General features: G+C 41.3%; 1 protein-coding gene across 1 annotated transcript in view; it reads right to left on the bottom strand.

The window, feature by feature from the left end:
* XKR6 (XK related 6) overlaps window positions 1-14,813 on the bottom strand; it is a 365,522-nt gene that overhangs the window by 32,917 nt on the left and 317,792 nt on the right. Inside the window, exon 2 of the mRNA XM_031950904.1 lies at window positions 3,134-3,330. Coding sequence (XP_031806764.1) covers window positions 3,134-3,330 — 197 coding nt within the window. The remainder of the gene's footprint in view (window positions 1-3,133; window positions 3,331-14,813) is intronic.

Below are 14,813 nucleotides of genomic sequence, written 5' to 3'. Positions count from 1 at the left end.
AGAAATTCCATTCAAAATAACTGTCAAAGGCATAAAATATTTGGGAATCTATCTACCAAAGGAAAGTCAGGAATTATATGAGCAAAATTACAAAACACTTTCCATACAAATAAAGTCAGATTTAAACAATTGGAAAAATATTAAGTGCTCTTGGATAGGCCAAGCGAATATAATAAAGATGACAATATTCCCTAAACTAATCTATTTATTTAGCCCATACCAATCAGACTCCCAAAAAACTATTTTAATGACCTAGAAAAAAATAACAAAATTCATATGGAAGAACAAAAGGTCAAGAATTTCAAGGGAACTAATGAAAACAAAATCAAATGAAGGTGACCTAGCTGTACCTGATCTAAAACTATATTATAAATCAAAACCATTTGTTATTAGCTAAGAAATAGATTAGTTGATCAGTGGAATAGGTTAAGTTCACAGGACTAAATAGTCAATAACTATAGCAATCCAGTATTTGACAAACCCAAAGATCTCAACTTTTGGGATAAGAATTCATTATTTGACAAAAACTGCTGGGATAACTGGAAATTAGTATGGCAGAATTAGACGTGGACCTACACTTAACACTGTACACCAAGATAAGATCAAAATGGGTTCATGATTTAGGCATAAAGAATGAGATTATAAATAAATTAGAGAAACACAGGATAGTTTACCTCTTAGACTTGTGGAGGAGGAAGGAATTTGTGACCAAAGAAGAACTAGAGATCATTATTGATCACAAAATAGAAAATTTTGATTATATCAAATTAAAAAGCTTTTGTACAAACAAAACTAATGCAAACAAGATTATAAGGGAAACAATAAAATGGGAAATATTTTTACAGTGAAAGGTTCTGATAAGGGACTCATTTCCAAAATATATGGAAAATTGTCTCTAATTTTTAAGAAATCAAGCCATTCTCCAGCTGACAAATGGTCAAAGGATACCAACAGACAATTTTCAGATGATGAAATTGAAACTATTTCTACTCATATGAAAGGGTGTTCCAAATCATTATTGATCAGAGAAATGCAAATTAAGACAACTCTGAGATACCACTACACACCTGTCAGATTGACTAGAATGACAGGGAAAAATAATGTGAAATGTTGGAGGGGATGTGGGAAAACTGGTACACTGATGCATTGTTGGTGGAATTGTGGATACATCCAGCCATTCTGGAGAGAAATTTGGAACTTTGCTCAAAAAGTTATCAAACTGTGCATACCCTTTGATCCAGCAGTGCTACTACTGGACTTATATCCCAAAGAGATACTAAAGAAGGGAAAGGGACCTGTATGTGCCAAAATGTTTGTGGCAGCCCTGTTTGTAGTAGCTAGAAACTGGAAAATGAATGGATGCCCATCAATTGGAGAATGGTCGGGTAAATTGTGGGATGTGAATGTTACGGAATATTATTATTCTGTAAGAAATGACCAGCAGGAGGAATTCAGAGAGGTTTGGAGAGACTTACATGAACTGATGCGGAGTGAAATGAGCAGAACCAGGAGATCATTATATATTTCAACAACAATACTGTATGAGGATGTATTCTAATGGAAGTGAATATCTTTGACAAAGAGAAGATCCAATTCAGTTCCAATTGATCAATGATGGACAGAATCAGCTACACCCAGAGAAGGAACACTGGGAAATGAATGTAAACTGTTTGCATTTTTGTTTTTCTTCCCGGGTTATTTTTACCTTCTGAATCCAATCCTTCCTGTGCAACAAGAGAACTGTTCGGTTCTGCACACATATATTGTATCTAGGATATACTTTAACATATTTAACATGTATAAGACTGCTTGCCCATCTGGGAGAGGGGTTGGAGGGAGGGAGGGGAAAAGTCAGAACAGAAGTCAGTGCAAGGGACAATGTTGTAAAAATTACTCATGCATATGTTCTGTCAATAAAAAGTTATAATAAAAAAATGAGGAAACTGAGGCACAGAAAGGTTAAGTGATTTTCCTAACAGCATGTAGCTAGTAAATAGCATAGCCTATCCTCATACCCAAACTTCTCATTATAATATCATGCATTCCTTTTCACAAGACCAAAGATTTAGATCAAGTCCATAATGTAATGGAGAGAATACTGATTTTTTCTGATTTCCAGTCCAGTGCTCTATGTACTATGTCAGGACCCTTTCCAGGAAAGACAGATCCTTTTGGTTATATTTTTGCCAAGACCCTATGATGGCTGAGTTCCTCTCTATATGGGTAAAGTAAGTGTGGAGAAAATGAAAAGGGAAATATTCAAGCATGTATATTAATGTTCATATACCACAAAGAGTAGTGTCCATGTCCATTATACTGAGACACATAAGGACTGAGTGTAAATATTTTGGACAAGTGAATGTACTGTGTAAACATGGAGGTCTACCATAGAGATCTACAGGTCTACAACAAGAGCATGAGTGAATGCATATATATGAACTCCCACCCTTACCCATATTTTGTACAGATCAGCCAAGATATATCAACATCATCATACATCATCATAATCATCATAATGGTAAAAGATATGGGCCTAAGAACCAGGAGAACATTGTACACAGTAACAGCAAGATTACATAATAATCAATTATGATAGACTTAACTCTTCTTAGCCATACAGTGATCTAAGACAATTCCAATAGACTTGAGATGGAAAAATGCTATCTGCATTAGAGAGAGAACTATGGAGACTAAGTGCTATTTTTACCTTTGTGTTTGTTTGCTTTTTCTCTCTCACAGTTTTTCTCTTTTGTTCTAATTTTTCTTTCACAAAATGAGTGGAAATATGTTTAAATTGATTGTACATGTACAACTTATATCAGATTGCTTGCTGTCTTGGGGAGGTGGGAAGCAAGGAAGAAAGGAAGAAAAAATTGGAACTCAAAATCTTACAAAAATGAATGGTGAAAACTATCTTTACATGTAATTGGAAAATAAAATCCATTAAGAAAAACATATATGAGCCTAAATGGGTAGGGAGATGGCAGGGTGACATCATGCATCCCATTATCTGTCATCTCATGGGAATGCCCATAGTGTACCCCTTGCCCAGGAAGAGGAAGGTCTGAGGAGAAGAGAGAAGGGGAGCAGCCAGAAGCTGGGAGGGGAGAGAATTGGGGGGGGGAACACTTACAGGGCAGCGTTTCAGCGCTGTTCTTTTGAATCATTATACAGAGCTGTAGCACCAGTTGTGGGGCGCTCTCCAGGAAGGTCTCCAGGAGGCGTAACATATTGACATCTGCATATTCGTACATCATAGCCCAGTAAAAGCGTCGCTGGTGTTCCTTCTGCCGCTGGCTCTGAATCCCCAGGTACATCGTACGAATATACCTGCAAGGAGAGGGGAAGAACAGAAAAGAAAACACATGTGGGTTGGAGGAAGAGGATCACAGAATAGCAACCTGGTTTGTTCCTTTAAAGCCCAAACCCCCAAAGACTGGAACCTTCTAATACTTAGGAATGCTCTCTTCTCTTCCTCTGAGATAATGGGCAGTGCCCTAGGAATGACTCTGAAGACCCAGGAATCTAGTGGCGCCCATTATGTTAGAGAGGCAGCAAAATGACCATTGGCAGAGAGGCAGAAAATTGGGTTCAGATCCTGGCATTGCCAGTTACTAGTCATGTGACTTTGAGAAAGGTGGGGATCCCCTTCATCTGTAAAATTGCAGGGTTGGCTATCTAAGATGACATCTGAAAAGTTTCTTCCTCTGACTTTCTAAGGCTTTAAACTTCCCAAATTTCATTTGGTTAATCATGGAGGGAAAGTATCTCAAGCACAAGATGCAAGTTGGAGACATCTAGCAAATGTAGCATCTTGGAAATACACCTCTGAACATTCTTCTAGGGTCTCCTGACCAATTTCCAGGGAAATCTGGATTCTATTGCAGCAACCTCACACTTTGATTCTGATCCCAGAAGGCTGGCAGATTTACTTCCCTCCTTTTTGCTGCTGAACACAATGTAGGGTCTTGTTGGAGAACCTTAGGCCAGTATAATATTCTGAGAAACAAAGCTATACTTCTCTCAGAACAGATCCATCTCACATTTGTAAAGGAGCCCTTGGTTACTTAAAATCCAAGTCTCAAATGCTAGTGGTCTCTCTCCTGTTCTCCACTCCTAAATATTATAATATCTGATATAGAGCATAAAGGTACCTGTGATATTATCAAGTCCAACCTTCCCATTTTATTGATGAGATAACTGAGTCCAAGAGAGGTTAAGTGACTTTATTCAAGGTCACATAGTGGCAGGGCTAGGTTTTGAACAAAAGTTCTCTGATTCTAACTCAGATAATCTTTCCTTCATATCATATTCTGTACATATAAAGAAAAGTAAAAACAGTCCTTGCCCTCAAGAAGTTTACATTCTAATGAAGGAGTCTGCTTTTTGTAGTCTAATGAAGGAATCTACTTTTTGTAGATAACCAGGTACAAAGCATACAGTGAATAGATGAGAGGTAACCCCTGGAGCGAAGCCAATAGTAGCCAAAGAGAGTGGGAGTGTCATCCTATAGAAGGTGAGATTTAAATTCCATTAAAGGAAGCTAAGGAAATTGTGAGGCTGAGATAAAAAGGAAGAGGCCGTAGGCATGGGGGACATCCAAAGCAAAGCCAAAGGAACTGGACATGGAGCATCATGTTCAAGGAATGGCAAATTGGCTAGTGTGGCTGGATGACAGAGTATGTGAAGGGGAGCAAATTATGAGACTAGAAAGGTAGGAAGAAACCAAGTTATAAAGATCTTGAAATTACAGAAGATCATTAGATTTTATTTCGTAGGGCCTGTTGTGATTGATCTATGCTTAGGAAAATCTTGTGGCCATTGAATAGAGAATGGATTGGAATGAGGAGAAATTTAAACCACAGCAATGTAAAAAAAAAAAAAAACCCAGAGAGGAGGGAGTATTCAGGAGGAGAGGATGATCAGTGGCGTCAAATGCTGCAAAAAGATCAAAAAGAATGAGGACTGAGAAAAAGTCATTACATTTGTCAATTAAGCGATAATTAATAACTTTGGAGAGTACAGTTTCAGTTGAGTGATGAGGTTGGAAACTAACAAATATAGGTTTTAAAAATGAGAGAAGAGGAAGGTGAAATACCTAGTATTTCTCAAAGAATTTCGCCAACAAAGTGAGAAAGGATAAGGGTAATATCAGGAATAATACAACCAAGTTTGGAACTGAACTGGATCACCAAGGAACTGAAACGGGGAGAAGAGGAGGATGTAGCCAGAAAAGACGCGATCGCCTGGAAAAGAACTGAGGGTAGAAGGAGGTCATAGTGAGTAGGGACAGGGGGTCTTAAAACATAGGAGAAAATGGAATGATAAAGGATTACAATCCTGAAGAAAAATTTTAGAGTTCCATGTACATGGAAGTGGCAAGATCAAAGGTATAGCCATCTTTGTGGGAGGGCAAGCCTAAAAGTAGTAATGGGAAGCAAAGGGGTATGAGTGAAAGAACTGTTAGGAGAAGGAATGTAATCATCAGGGACCCTGGTCTCAATGAGTAGATCTAGTCCCATGCCCTGATTTTACACATGGAGAAGGTAAAGTCCAGAAGTGGAAGGTAATGCTGACTCCAACTTGGGCATCCACACAAAAGTCTCCTATTCAGCAACAATATCATCAAAAAACACCATAAACTACTGTGGGAAGCTAGCAAGATAGTTATCTAGTCCCAGGCAGGTAAAACAATAGCATGAACAAAAAGAAAAGCAATACAGGTAATCCAAGCTTTTTTTTTAAAAACATCCTTAGAAATCATATTGTATTTTCACTTAAAAAAAAATTATGTGATATAGGAATGAGGGGAGAGAAGAATGCATTCCTGGCCAGGGGTTTGGGATCAAATGTTCCATGGCTACAACCTAAAGCAAAAACACTAATTAAAGACAACTAAGTGTCACAGAGTCTGGAAGGACTAAGTTGAAAACTGGTTTCAGCCATTTAACCAGTCACAGTTTTCTCATCTATAAAATAGGGAGAATAATAGCACCTTACCTTACAAGGTCTCTGTGAACATGAAATATTTGTAAAAGTCACTTAACACAATATCTAGAACATAGTAGGTACTTATTCACTTCTCTTATTTTCCTAATTAATTTTCTTTTTCGGGGGGGTGGAGATCAGGACCCATAATTTCTTCATCATAGGGAATCACTAGTGAAGAACTCCCTCCACTGATTTAGTGAAACATTGCAGAAATTTAGTCTTTGAGAGCTGCCTTCTTTCAGGAAGTTAGAGAACAGGCCTTGAACCCAGGTCCAAAGACAGCTCTCTCTACAATATGTCACAATAAATAAATAAGCTGACAGACAGACAGAAATGATAGATAGATAGGTATAATGACAAATAGAAGAATGAATGAATAAATAAATGGATGAATAGATACCACAATAATCATTCAAAATAATCAAATTATGTTACAAATTCTCAGAAATCAAGTATACTTACTAATTATATAAGGATCCTGAGAGTACAATGAGTTGTCCATGCATCACAAAAAATAAAACTTTATTGTATCATAAATTGGACTACAAATTAGTCTATGAGTTCTAATGGATTAAAAAAATAAAATCTTCATCTTGGCATTCAAGACCCTCCCCATCCAGGCTCTAATATGCTTCTAACCTAATCTCAGATTACTTCTCTACAAATACTCAGAATTCTAGCCATGTAATTTGTCCTATTCTCTTTCTGCCTCCCCACAAGTCATAGTCAATCAACAAGCATTTATTAAACTCTCATTATGTACATAGGTATAGATACTGCTGATAAAAAAAAAAAGACAAAACCATAGTCTGCCTTCAGGGAACTTTCTTTCTTTCTCCTAGGCTTACACTTTCCCCCCTGCCTATAAATGGTCTTAATTCTCTATTTCCAAATTTGATTTCTTTCCCCTAATGCCAATGCAAATATCACCCCTCCATGAAGTTAGTTGAAAGTGATCTCTAATCAGGTGAAAATGATCTTTCCCTCTTCTAACATTTTGCCTGGGCTTCTCCTTTGCATTTTTCACATTGTCCCTTGTAGTAAAGTTTCTTGTATCTTGTATCTGTCCTTGCAACCTTCCCTCATGACTTCCTTCACAAATGTAATTATAAACTCCTTCAGAACAGGGTCTATGTTTTATCTATCTTTGTATCTCTAGCTTCCATGCCTTGAACATAACACACACACACACACACACACACACAAAAGTTTGTGGAATTGAATTTTTTTTATTATAGCTTTTTATTTACAAGACATATGCATGGGTAATTTTTCAGCATTGACAACTGCAAAATCTTTTGTTCCAATTCCTCCCACCCCCTCTCCCAGATGGCAGGTTGATCAATGTATGTTAAATATGTTAAAGTATAAGTTAAATACAATATATGTATACATGTCCATACAGTTATTTTGCTGTACAAAAAGAATCAGACTCTGAAATAGTGTACAATTAGCCTGTGAAGGAAATCAGAAATGCAGGCGGGCAAAAATAGAGGGAATGGGAATTTTATGTAGTGGTTCATAGTCATCTCCCAGAGTTTTTTTGCTGGGTGTAGCTGGTTCAGTTCATTACTGTTCTATTGGAACTGATTTGGTTCATCTCATTGTTGAAGAGGGCCACGTCCATCAGAATTGATCATCACATAGTATTGTTGTTGAAGTATATAATGATCTCCTGGTCCTGCTCGTTTCACTCAGCATCAGTTCGTGTAAGTCTCTCCAGGCCTTTCTGAAATCATCCTGCTGGTCATTTCTTACCAAACAATAATATTCCATAACACTCATATACCACGATTTATTCAGCCATTCTCCAATTGATGGGCATCCCCTCAGTTTCCAGTTTCTGACCACTACAAAGAGGGTTGCCACGAACATTCGTGCACATACAGGTCCCTTTCCCTTCTTTAGTATCTCTTTGGTGTATAAGCCCAGTAGAAACACTGCTGGATCAAAGGGTATGCACAGTTTGATAACTTTTTGAGCATAGTTCCAAATTGCTCTCCAGAATGGCTGGATGTATTCACAATTCCACCAACAATGTATCAGTGTCCCTGTTTTCCCACATCCCCTCCAACATTCTGCATTATCTTTCCCTGTCATAGTAACCAATCTGACAGGTGTGTAGTGGTATCTCAGAGTTGTCTTAATTTGCATTTCTCTGATCAACAATGATTTGGAGCATCTTTTCATATGGCTAGAAATAGTTTAAATTTCTTCGTCTGAGAATTGTCTGTTCTTATCCTTTGACCATTTATCAATTGGAGAATGGCTTGATTTCTTAAAAATTAGAGACAATTCTCTATATATTTTGGAAATGAGGCCTTTATCAGAACCTTTGACTGTAAAAATGTTTTCCCAGTTTATTGCTTCCTTTCTAATCTTGTCTGCATTAGTTTTGTTTGTACAAAAACTTTTCAATTTGATATAATCAAAATTTTCTATTTTGTGATCAATAATGATCTCTAGTTCTTCTTTGGTCACAAATTCCTTCCTCTTCCATAGGTCTGAGAGGTAAACTATCCTATGTTCTTCTAATTTCTTTATAATCTCATTCTTTATGCCTGGGTCATGAACCCATTTTGAGTTTATCTTGGTATACGGTGTTAAGTGTGGGTCAATGCCTAGTTTCTGCCATACTAATTTCCAATTTGTAGGATTGAATTTGTGAAACTGAATTAAACATTTAATTAACAATTATTCTTGCTGCCTTAGAATTCAGATGGGCTTCTGATAGAATGGTTGAGAAAGTTCATGTTTCTTAAAGAGCTGTCTGAAGAAATTTGAACATGCCTTCTTTTTCTCTAAATCAATTTCCCTGTCACAAGAAGAAGCATTCAAAACCATTCCATTGATCAGTATTTTCAAAAATAGCCACTGTAATCTCTAAATATTAGTAGGAATAACTAAGAGCCTTAGTTTTGAGGATTTGGAGAGCAGGGCTATCTGGAATCTGGTTTTGCTCTTTGTTTGAACTTATCCAATGGTTTCAATTCTTCATAATCAAGATCATGCTCAAGAGTAAAGGAAATCCCAAAGGCATACATCATGGCATAAGATTCATATAAAGATGGTGTGCTTTATAAACTGAGATGTGAATCAGCCTCAAGCTTCCAAACCAGACCAGGAAGAAACATCTTCCTTCCTCTCCTTCCCCTCCCTTCCTTAGTCTTAGTCTAGGTACCGAGTATGGGTTCTGTTGCAGAAAGAGGGTCATTAAAAAGTGAAACTTTTGTATTACATAGTGTGAAATGAGTAAAGTAGAAGGAAAGGTGCTGTTACAGGTAGAGGCTTTTGAAAAAGCAACAAATAGGTACACACATTAAAAAAAAGATGGCATATGTAAGCAAAGGAACAACCATATGGGGAGGCTAGGGAGGGAGAAAAGAAAAGGCCACGGGCACTTGGATTCTTATTCTGGCTAGCCTAAGCAAATCAATTCCCTTCTTTGTACCTCAACTTAGTTAGAGTTCAAGTCAATTCCAGTTAATTAAACACACATTTATTATGTACTATGTATTTTCTGTGGCACTGTGGATAGTGCTGGGCCTGGAGACACAGCTGGAAAATGAACAACCAAAAAAAAAAAAAAAATGCATTTACTAAAGGGTAATGACAAATAGTGTAAGGGAGAATTGGATTCAAGTCGAGATCTGCTATGTGTAGTTTCCCAGACAGCTCATTCCCTAAGACTATAAATTTCAGAGTAGGTATATTGGCAGCAAGAGTATCTTTACTGGGAATTCTCTCCACTAACGGAACCCCAAATGAGTCCCAAATAATCTTGCCAAGCCCAGGGTACAAAGACAAAAATAAGATGATCCCTATGTTCAAAGAGCTAACATTGTCCTAGAGAGAAAGAATATAGATATAATTGTACAAAGGAATTGAGAGTTCGGGTGAAGCATGAACAGCTGCTGGGATCAGGAAAATCTTCATGTAGGAGGTAGTTTTCGAGCTGAGCAGTGTATAGACCTAGGGATTCTAAGAGATAGAAATAAAGCAAGAAAGGGTCTATGTATATGCAAAAGTACTTGAAGAGAAGATGGGATGTCACATGCACAGAGGTTTAGCTGCATTAGGGAGTGTGTGTGAGGGAGAGTAATGAGAAATAAGTATGGAAAGAAAGTACAGAAGCCATGGATTTGAATGTCAAACAGAGTAGTCTGCATTTTATTCCAGAGGCAATGGGGAATCATTGAAACTTTTAGAGTGAGGGTCAGAGATCTGCACTTTTGAAATATGGATTTTTTTATCTGTATAATTGGAAAGATTAGAGGCAAGGAAACTAATCATAATGCCATGGAAATTATAGATTAGACACAGTGTGTTTCTTCAAAAAGCTTATAATGCTTCCTGTAGTCAAGTATATCTATACATGATACTACAGTTCCAGACAAGTTATGAATAGATCACAGATCTAAGTTCACATTTACCTAGACCAACTCCCAAAGTATCTGACATCTTTCTATATCAGATCCATATTGGCTTTGAAGAGTGCTAATAAAAGGCATTCGTACTTGGGCCCAGGACTGGACAGCAATGTCTACAAATAGAGGAAATTGACTGAAGCCATTATTCTCCCAAGAGACCTGAAATATTATCAAAGGTTTTTAGCATCCTAGTCACAAGCCCTGGGGCAAGGCTGGTGCTGAATTATCTAAGTCTGATCCACCAGAGAAATGAAAACAGTTTCAGAAGCTACCTCTGAGGCCCCTGAAGACAGAAGCAGAAAGGAGAGGTGGAGAGCCAGAAGGAGCAGATGGAACAGAACCAGTATCCTTGTAAATAAAAGAAATAAACCTTATATTTTAACAGTATCTCTTCCCAGGGAGCTTAAAGGACTATAAAATTATTATCTTATTCCCTTCCATGGTTTTACCAGAACATATTGGAGGAAAGGAATGAGAAAATCTGAGTGTCATAGTAGAAATAACAAATGTTCCTTTTTCATCTTTTGTGAAAGTGAGGTCAATGAGAGACAGACTAGTGCCTCAAGCCACAGAAGGAGCAAGGAAATGAGTCAGGAGTCAACTATCGATCACTTCTGGATTACTTCAGTCTCTACTATGCCACGCTACTTCATGACTCATATTGTGGGAGTTAGAATGTACGTAGAATCATCTAGTCTAGAGGGGCTCAAACTTTTCAGTTTCAGAACCTCTTACACTTTAAAAAAATTTTAAAGGGCTTTTGTAAAGGCGGGCTATAACTGTTGATGTTTGCCACATTCAAATGTAAACTTTTCTAATAATTACTATCATACAAATAGCTTTCACTTCAGTAGACCTCTGAACCACCAGAGCACGCTTTGAGAACTAGCGAACTGGTGATTTAGTACAGTCTATTTTATTGTATTCTTCAAATAGGTGAGAAAGTCGAGAGGGCTTTGAAGGGACTTACTCGTCCACAATCACCTAATTAATGGCAGGGCTGAGACCAAGACCTGATTCTCAGCCTCGTGGTTTGGCACTCGGTTTTGCCCCCTCTCCTGGTCCCCGCTTCTCGCCCTTGCTGCCCACCGGTGCCCCCGCTTAGGTCTGAGCGCGGCGCAGAGCCCCTTCTCCCGAGCGCGGGCTTTGGCTTCCCTGCCAGCTGAGCCAGACCGGCCGGCCCTAGCTGCCAGGGCTGGGATGTCTTCCAGGCGTCCCTCACGGGGCCTCCTCAATGAATACTTGCGGACGGGCCGGCTGGCAGGGGTCAGGGGCTATACAGCCCTGGTGGGCGACAGGAAATCAGCCGCAGAAACTTCCGGCAGCTTCCGCCCCCGCCGGGTTCATGGCCCCCTGGCTTAGCTGGGTCTGGTTCCCGTTCGGCGGACCCCCGCCCCCCTGAGCCCGCAGCGCTGCTCCCAAAGCGCCGCCCTCGCTCTCACTCCGAAAAGAACCGCGAGGGTCTCCCTCTGTCTACGCCCGAGTGCTCCCGGGCAAGAGAGAGCCGAGGAGGGGGAGGCGCGCCCCGCCCCCCAAGGAGGCCTGCCCGAGCGTTTGGGCTTTTTCCTCCTTATGTCATCCGAGGACGTGGAAATCCGAGGCGCGCAGAGGCGGCAACGGCCCGAGGAAGCCACAAGGGGGTGACACAGCCCGGAGCAACGCCCCGCCTCCCCCAGCGGGCCGGGGCCAGAGCCGGGCCAAGCCGGTGACCTCATACACTCCGCGCCGCCGGGGGGTTTCCCGAAGCGAAGGCCCCGGGCCCGCGCCGGACGAGGCGGAGGCGCTCGGGGCGGCCCCCTCAGCAGCCCTGGCCCGCCCGGGAAGCGGCCGGGGTAACAGGCGGCGACACCGAGAGGCCGGGAGCGGCCTCTTCGGGGGGCGAGGGAGCCGGGCTCTGGGAGACTGAACGGCGTGCCCGGGGCCGCGGCTAGCGAGGGTCCTCTCTCTAAAATGGCCCCCCGGGCGTCCCCAGATCTAGCTGGCTGGTGGTAGTGAGGGGGCCGCTGGCGGCTGGGCGGGACGCAGCTCCCGCAGCCAGGCTCCGAGACTCCCACTCCGCCCGCCGCCGAGCGGTGCTGGCCCATCTTGTCAGGCACGCCCGTGCCAGAGTAACGTCCTTTCGGACGGGGCTCGGGAAAGGGCCCTCTCCGAAATCTTCCCTCCCGGATGCGTCCTCTTCCTCCCGGCCCGCTGACAGCCAGTGCCTCGGCCTTCAGCCCAGGGGGGCGGGGCTTGGGGTCAGAAGGACGCAGACCCAGCTCAGGCTCTGCCCCCTAGCGGGGTGGCCTTTCTGGAGGGCCAGCTAACGGAAAGGTAGACTGCGTCCGTGTATCAGGCTCAAGTAGAAACTGGGCCAATGCATCGTGCGCAGGGGTTCTTGGATGCTGCGCACTGTCCCAGAAAACCGCACGTGGACATTAGCTGCGCTTTCTTGTGTTTTATTTATTTTGTCAGATGGTTCTCATCCCGTTTTGGCGTGATTTAGGCCTAGCAAGCCAGACGTTTGACGCCTCTGGGCTAGGTAGTGCCTGATTCTATCATCCTCCCATCCTATGACAACTGATTTCTGGGTCACTGAGAACTCTTAAGTCCCTCGCAAGACCCAACACTTTACTGGTGATCAAAGCAACCATCATCTCTTCTCTTTCTAGGAATTCTCCATGAGGAATCTCACCTACTCCCAAGGTCTTAATTATCTTCTTCGTGCAAGTAACAACCCCCTGCCCCATGCTCCAGTTCCCTAGCAGAACTGTTCACAAGCCCTGCTCCCGTTAACCATCCTTCAGCTCACTCCTCCCCTGCCACAAGCATACTTTCCTACGGCACACCTAAATCAGGAAATTAGAAGTCTGATGTTTAGGCTTACAGCATAGATCCTCTAAATAGACCTACAAGATGGCTTCCAGAAACCTTGCCAGAAGGTATCTATCTTACATTTATAGAGTACATTATGTTCAAATAAGGTCACCTATAGCAGCTTTCTTTGGGCCCACTGGCTGGTTCTCCTAAAAGCAGATCCATGCCTATTTAGGCCTTGGAAATGTGGGTGTGTGATTATTTCAAGAATCACATCTTTCTCTAGGAGAAATTTGCCTTGGGAAATGTCAGTTTTGTACACATGACTGCAATCTCTTTAGAGAAAGTTGAGTGGGATTAAGGTAGCAGGTCAGTATATATATTTGCGGGGCAATTATGCTGGTAAACCCAGTCAGTTTTTTGCTCCAAGGCTGAAGCCAGGATAGCAGGAAACTTTAAAATCAGAAGAGAACATTCTGGGCTTCATCTAGACCATTTGAAATGAATAAACAAAGACTATACCCTCAAGATCAGCTGGTCTGCTCAAATTCCCTGAGGAATAAGGTGAAATTTATTTCTAGAGACCCAACTTAAATGCTCCATTTCAAACTGCCCATTAGATTTCTCTGCCTGACAGACCGAAAGCAGCATTTCTAAAAACAAACTCCTTACCTAAACTCTCTTTAAACCAATAACCAAAAACTCTGAAACCACTCTTCTTCCATACGTTTTGATGATAGCACCACCACCTTTCTATTCATCTAGATTAAAAACCTGTGTCATTTTTTACCTTTTTTCTTTCTTCTTCACCTAATCAGCTGTCAAGTTCTATTAATTCTACCTTCCCAATATCTCCCACCCATTTCCTTCTCTCTATTCTCACTTGTCATCATTCTGGTTCAGACCCATGTTACTACCTTTTGCTGGGTAGTTGCAGCCTAGGCTGCATCTGGCTTCCTTGCTTGGTCTTTCCATCTTCTCATCTGAGAAAAGCTCTCAGGTGGGATGGGGGCATGTCTGCTATCCCCTGCCAGCCCAGCTAAATTAACAAAGTTAGTAAGCCCTCGGCACCAGCTTGATCACAGGATCATAAATTTGTCAGCCTCAGCAACCCTCAAAGACTCTTTGCTTCCTTACAGGGGGCAGTGATTTGCCTCAATGGAGGGAAGAGAACTCTGAGGAAATCCTGGCCCTGTGCAGCACAGCAGTGCTTCCCTTCCAAGACTGAATACTGATTCCTCCTCCTAGTTCCAGAAGTCAGGAGCTGTGTCTTACTCTATCATAATTAGCCCAGGGCAATAACCCTTCCCCTTCCCCCATTAAGTAGAGGCAGTTGGCAGTGCAGTGGAGAGAATGATGGACTTGGAATCAAAATCAAAGACTTGACTTCAAATTTGCCCTTAGATACTTGTTATCTGTCTGACTCTGGCCATGGCATTTATTTTCTGTTTGTTACTTTCCTCAGCTACAAAATGCGGTTGTCACTGGGATCAAATGAAATTACTGTAAGAAAAGAGCTTAGCATAAAGGAGCTACTACATTATTGCTTATTCTGCTCCTCTCCTCCCCCCCCCCACCCCCCTTCTTAAATTTCTG

Source organism: Sarcophilus harrisii, chromosome 2 (genome assembly GCF_902635505.1).
Source record: "Sarcophilus harrisii chromosome 2, mSarHar1.11, whole genome shotgun sequence".
Classification (NCBI taxonomy): domain Eukaryota; kingdom Metazoa; phylum Chordata; class Mammalia; order Dasyuromorphia; family Dasyuridae; genus Sarcophilus; species Sarcophilus harrisii.
The sequence above is the reverse complement of the archived record's forward strand: the minus strand, read 5'-3'. Positions and strand labels throughout refer to the sequence as shown.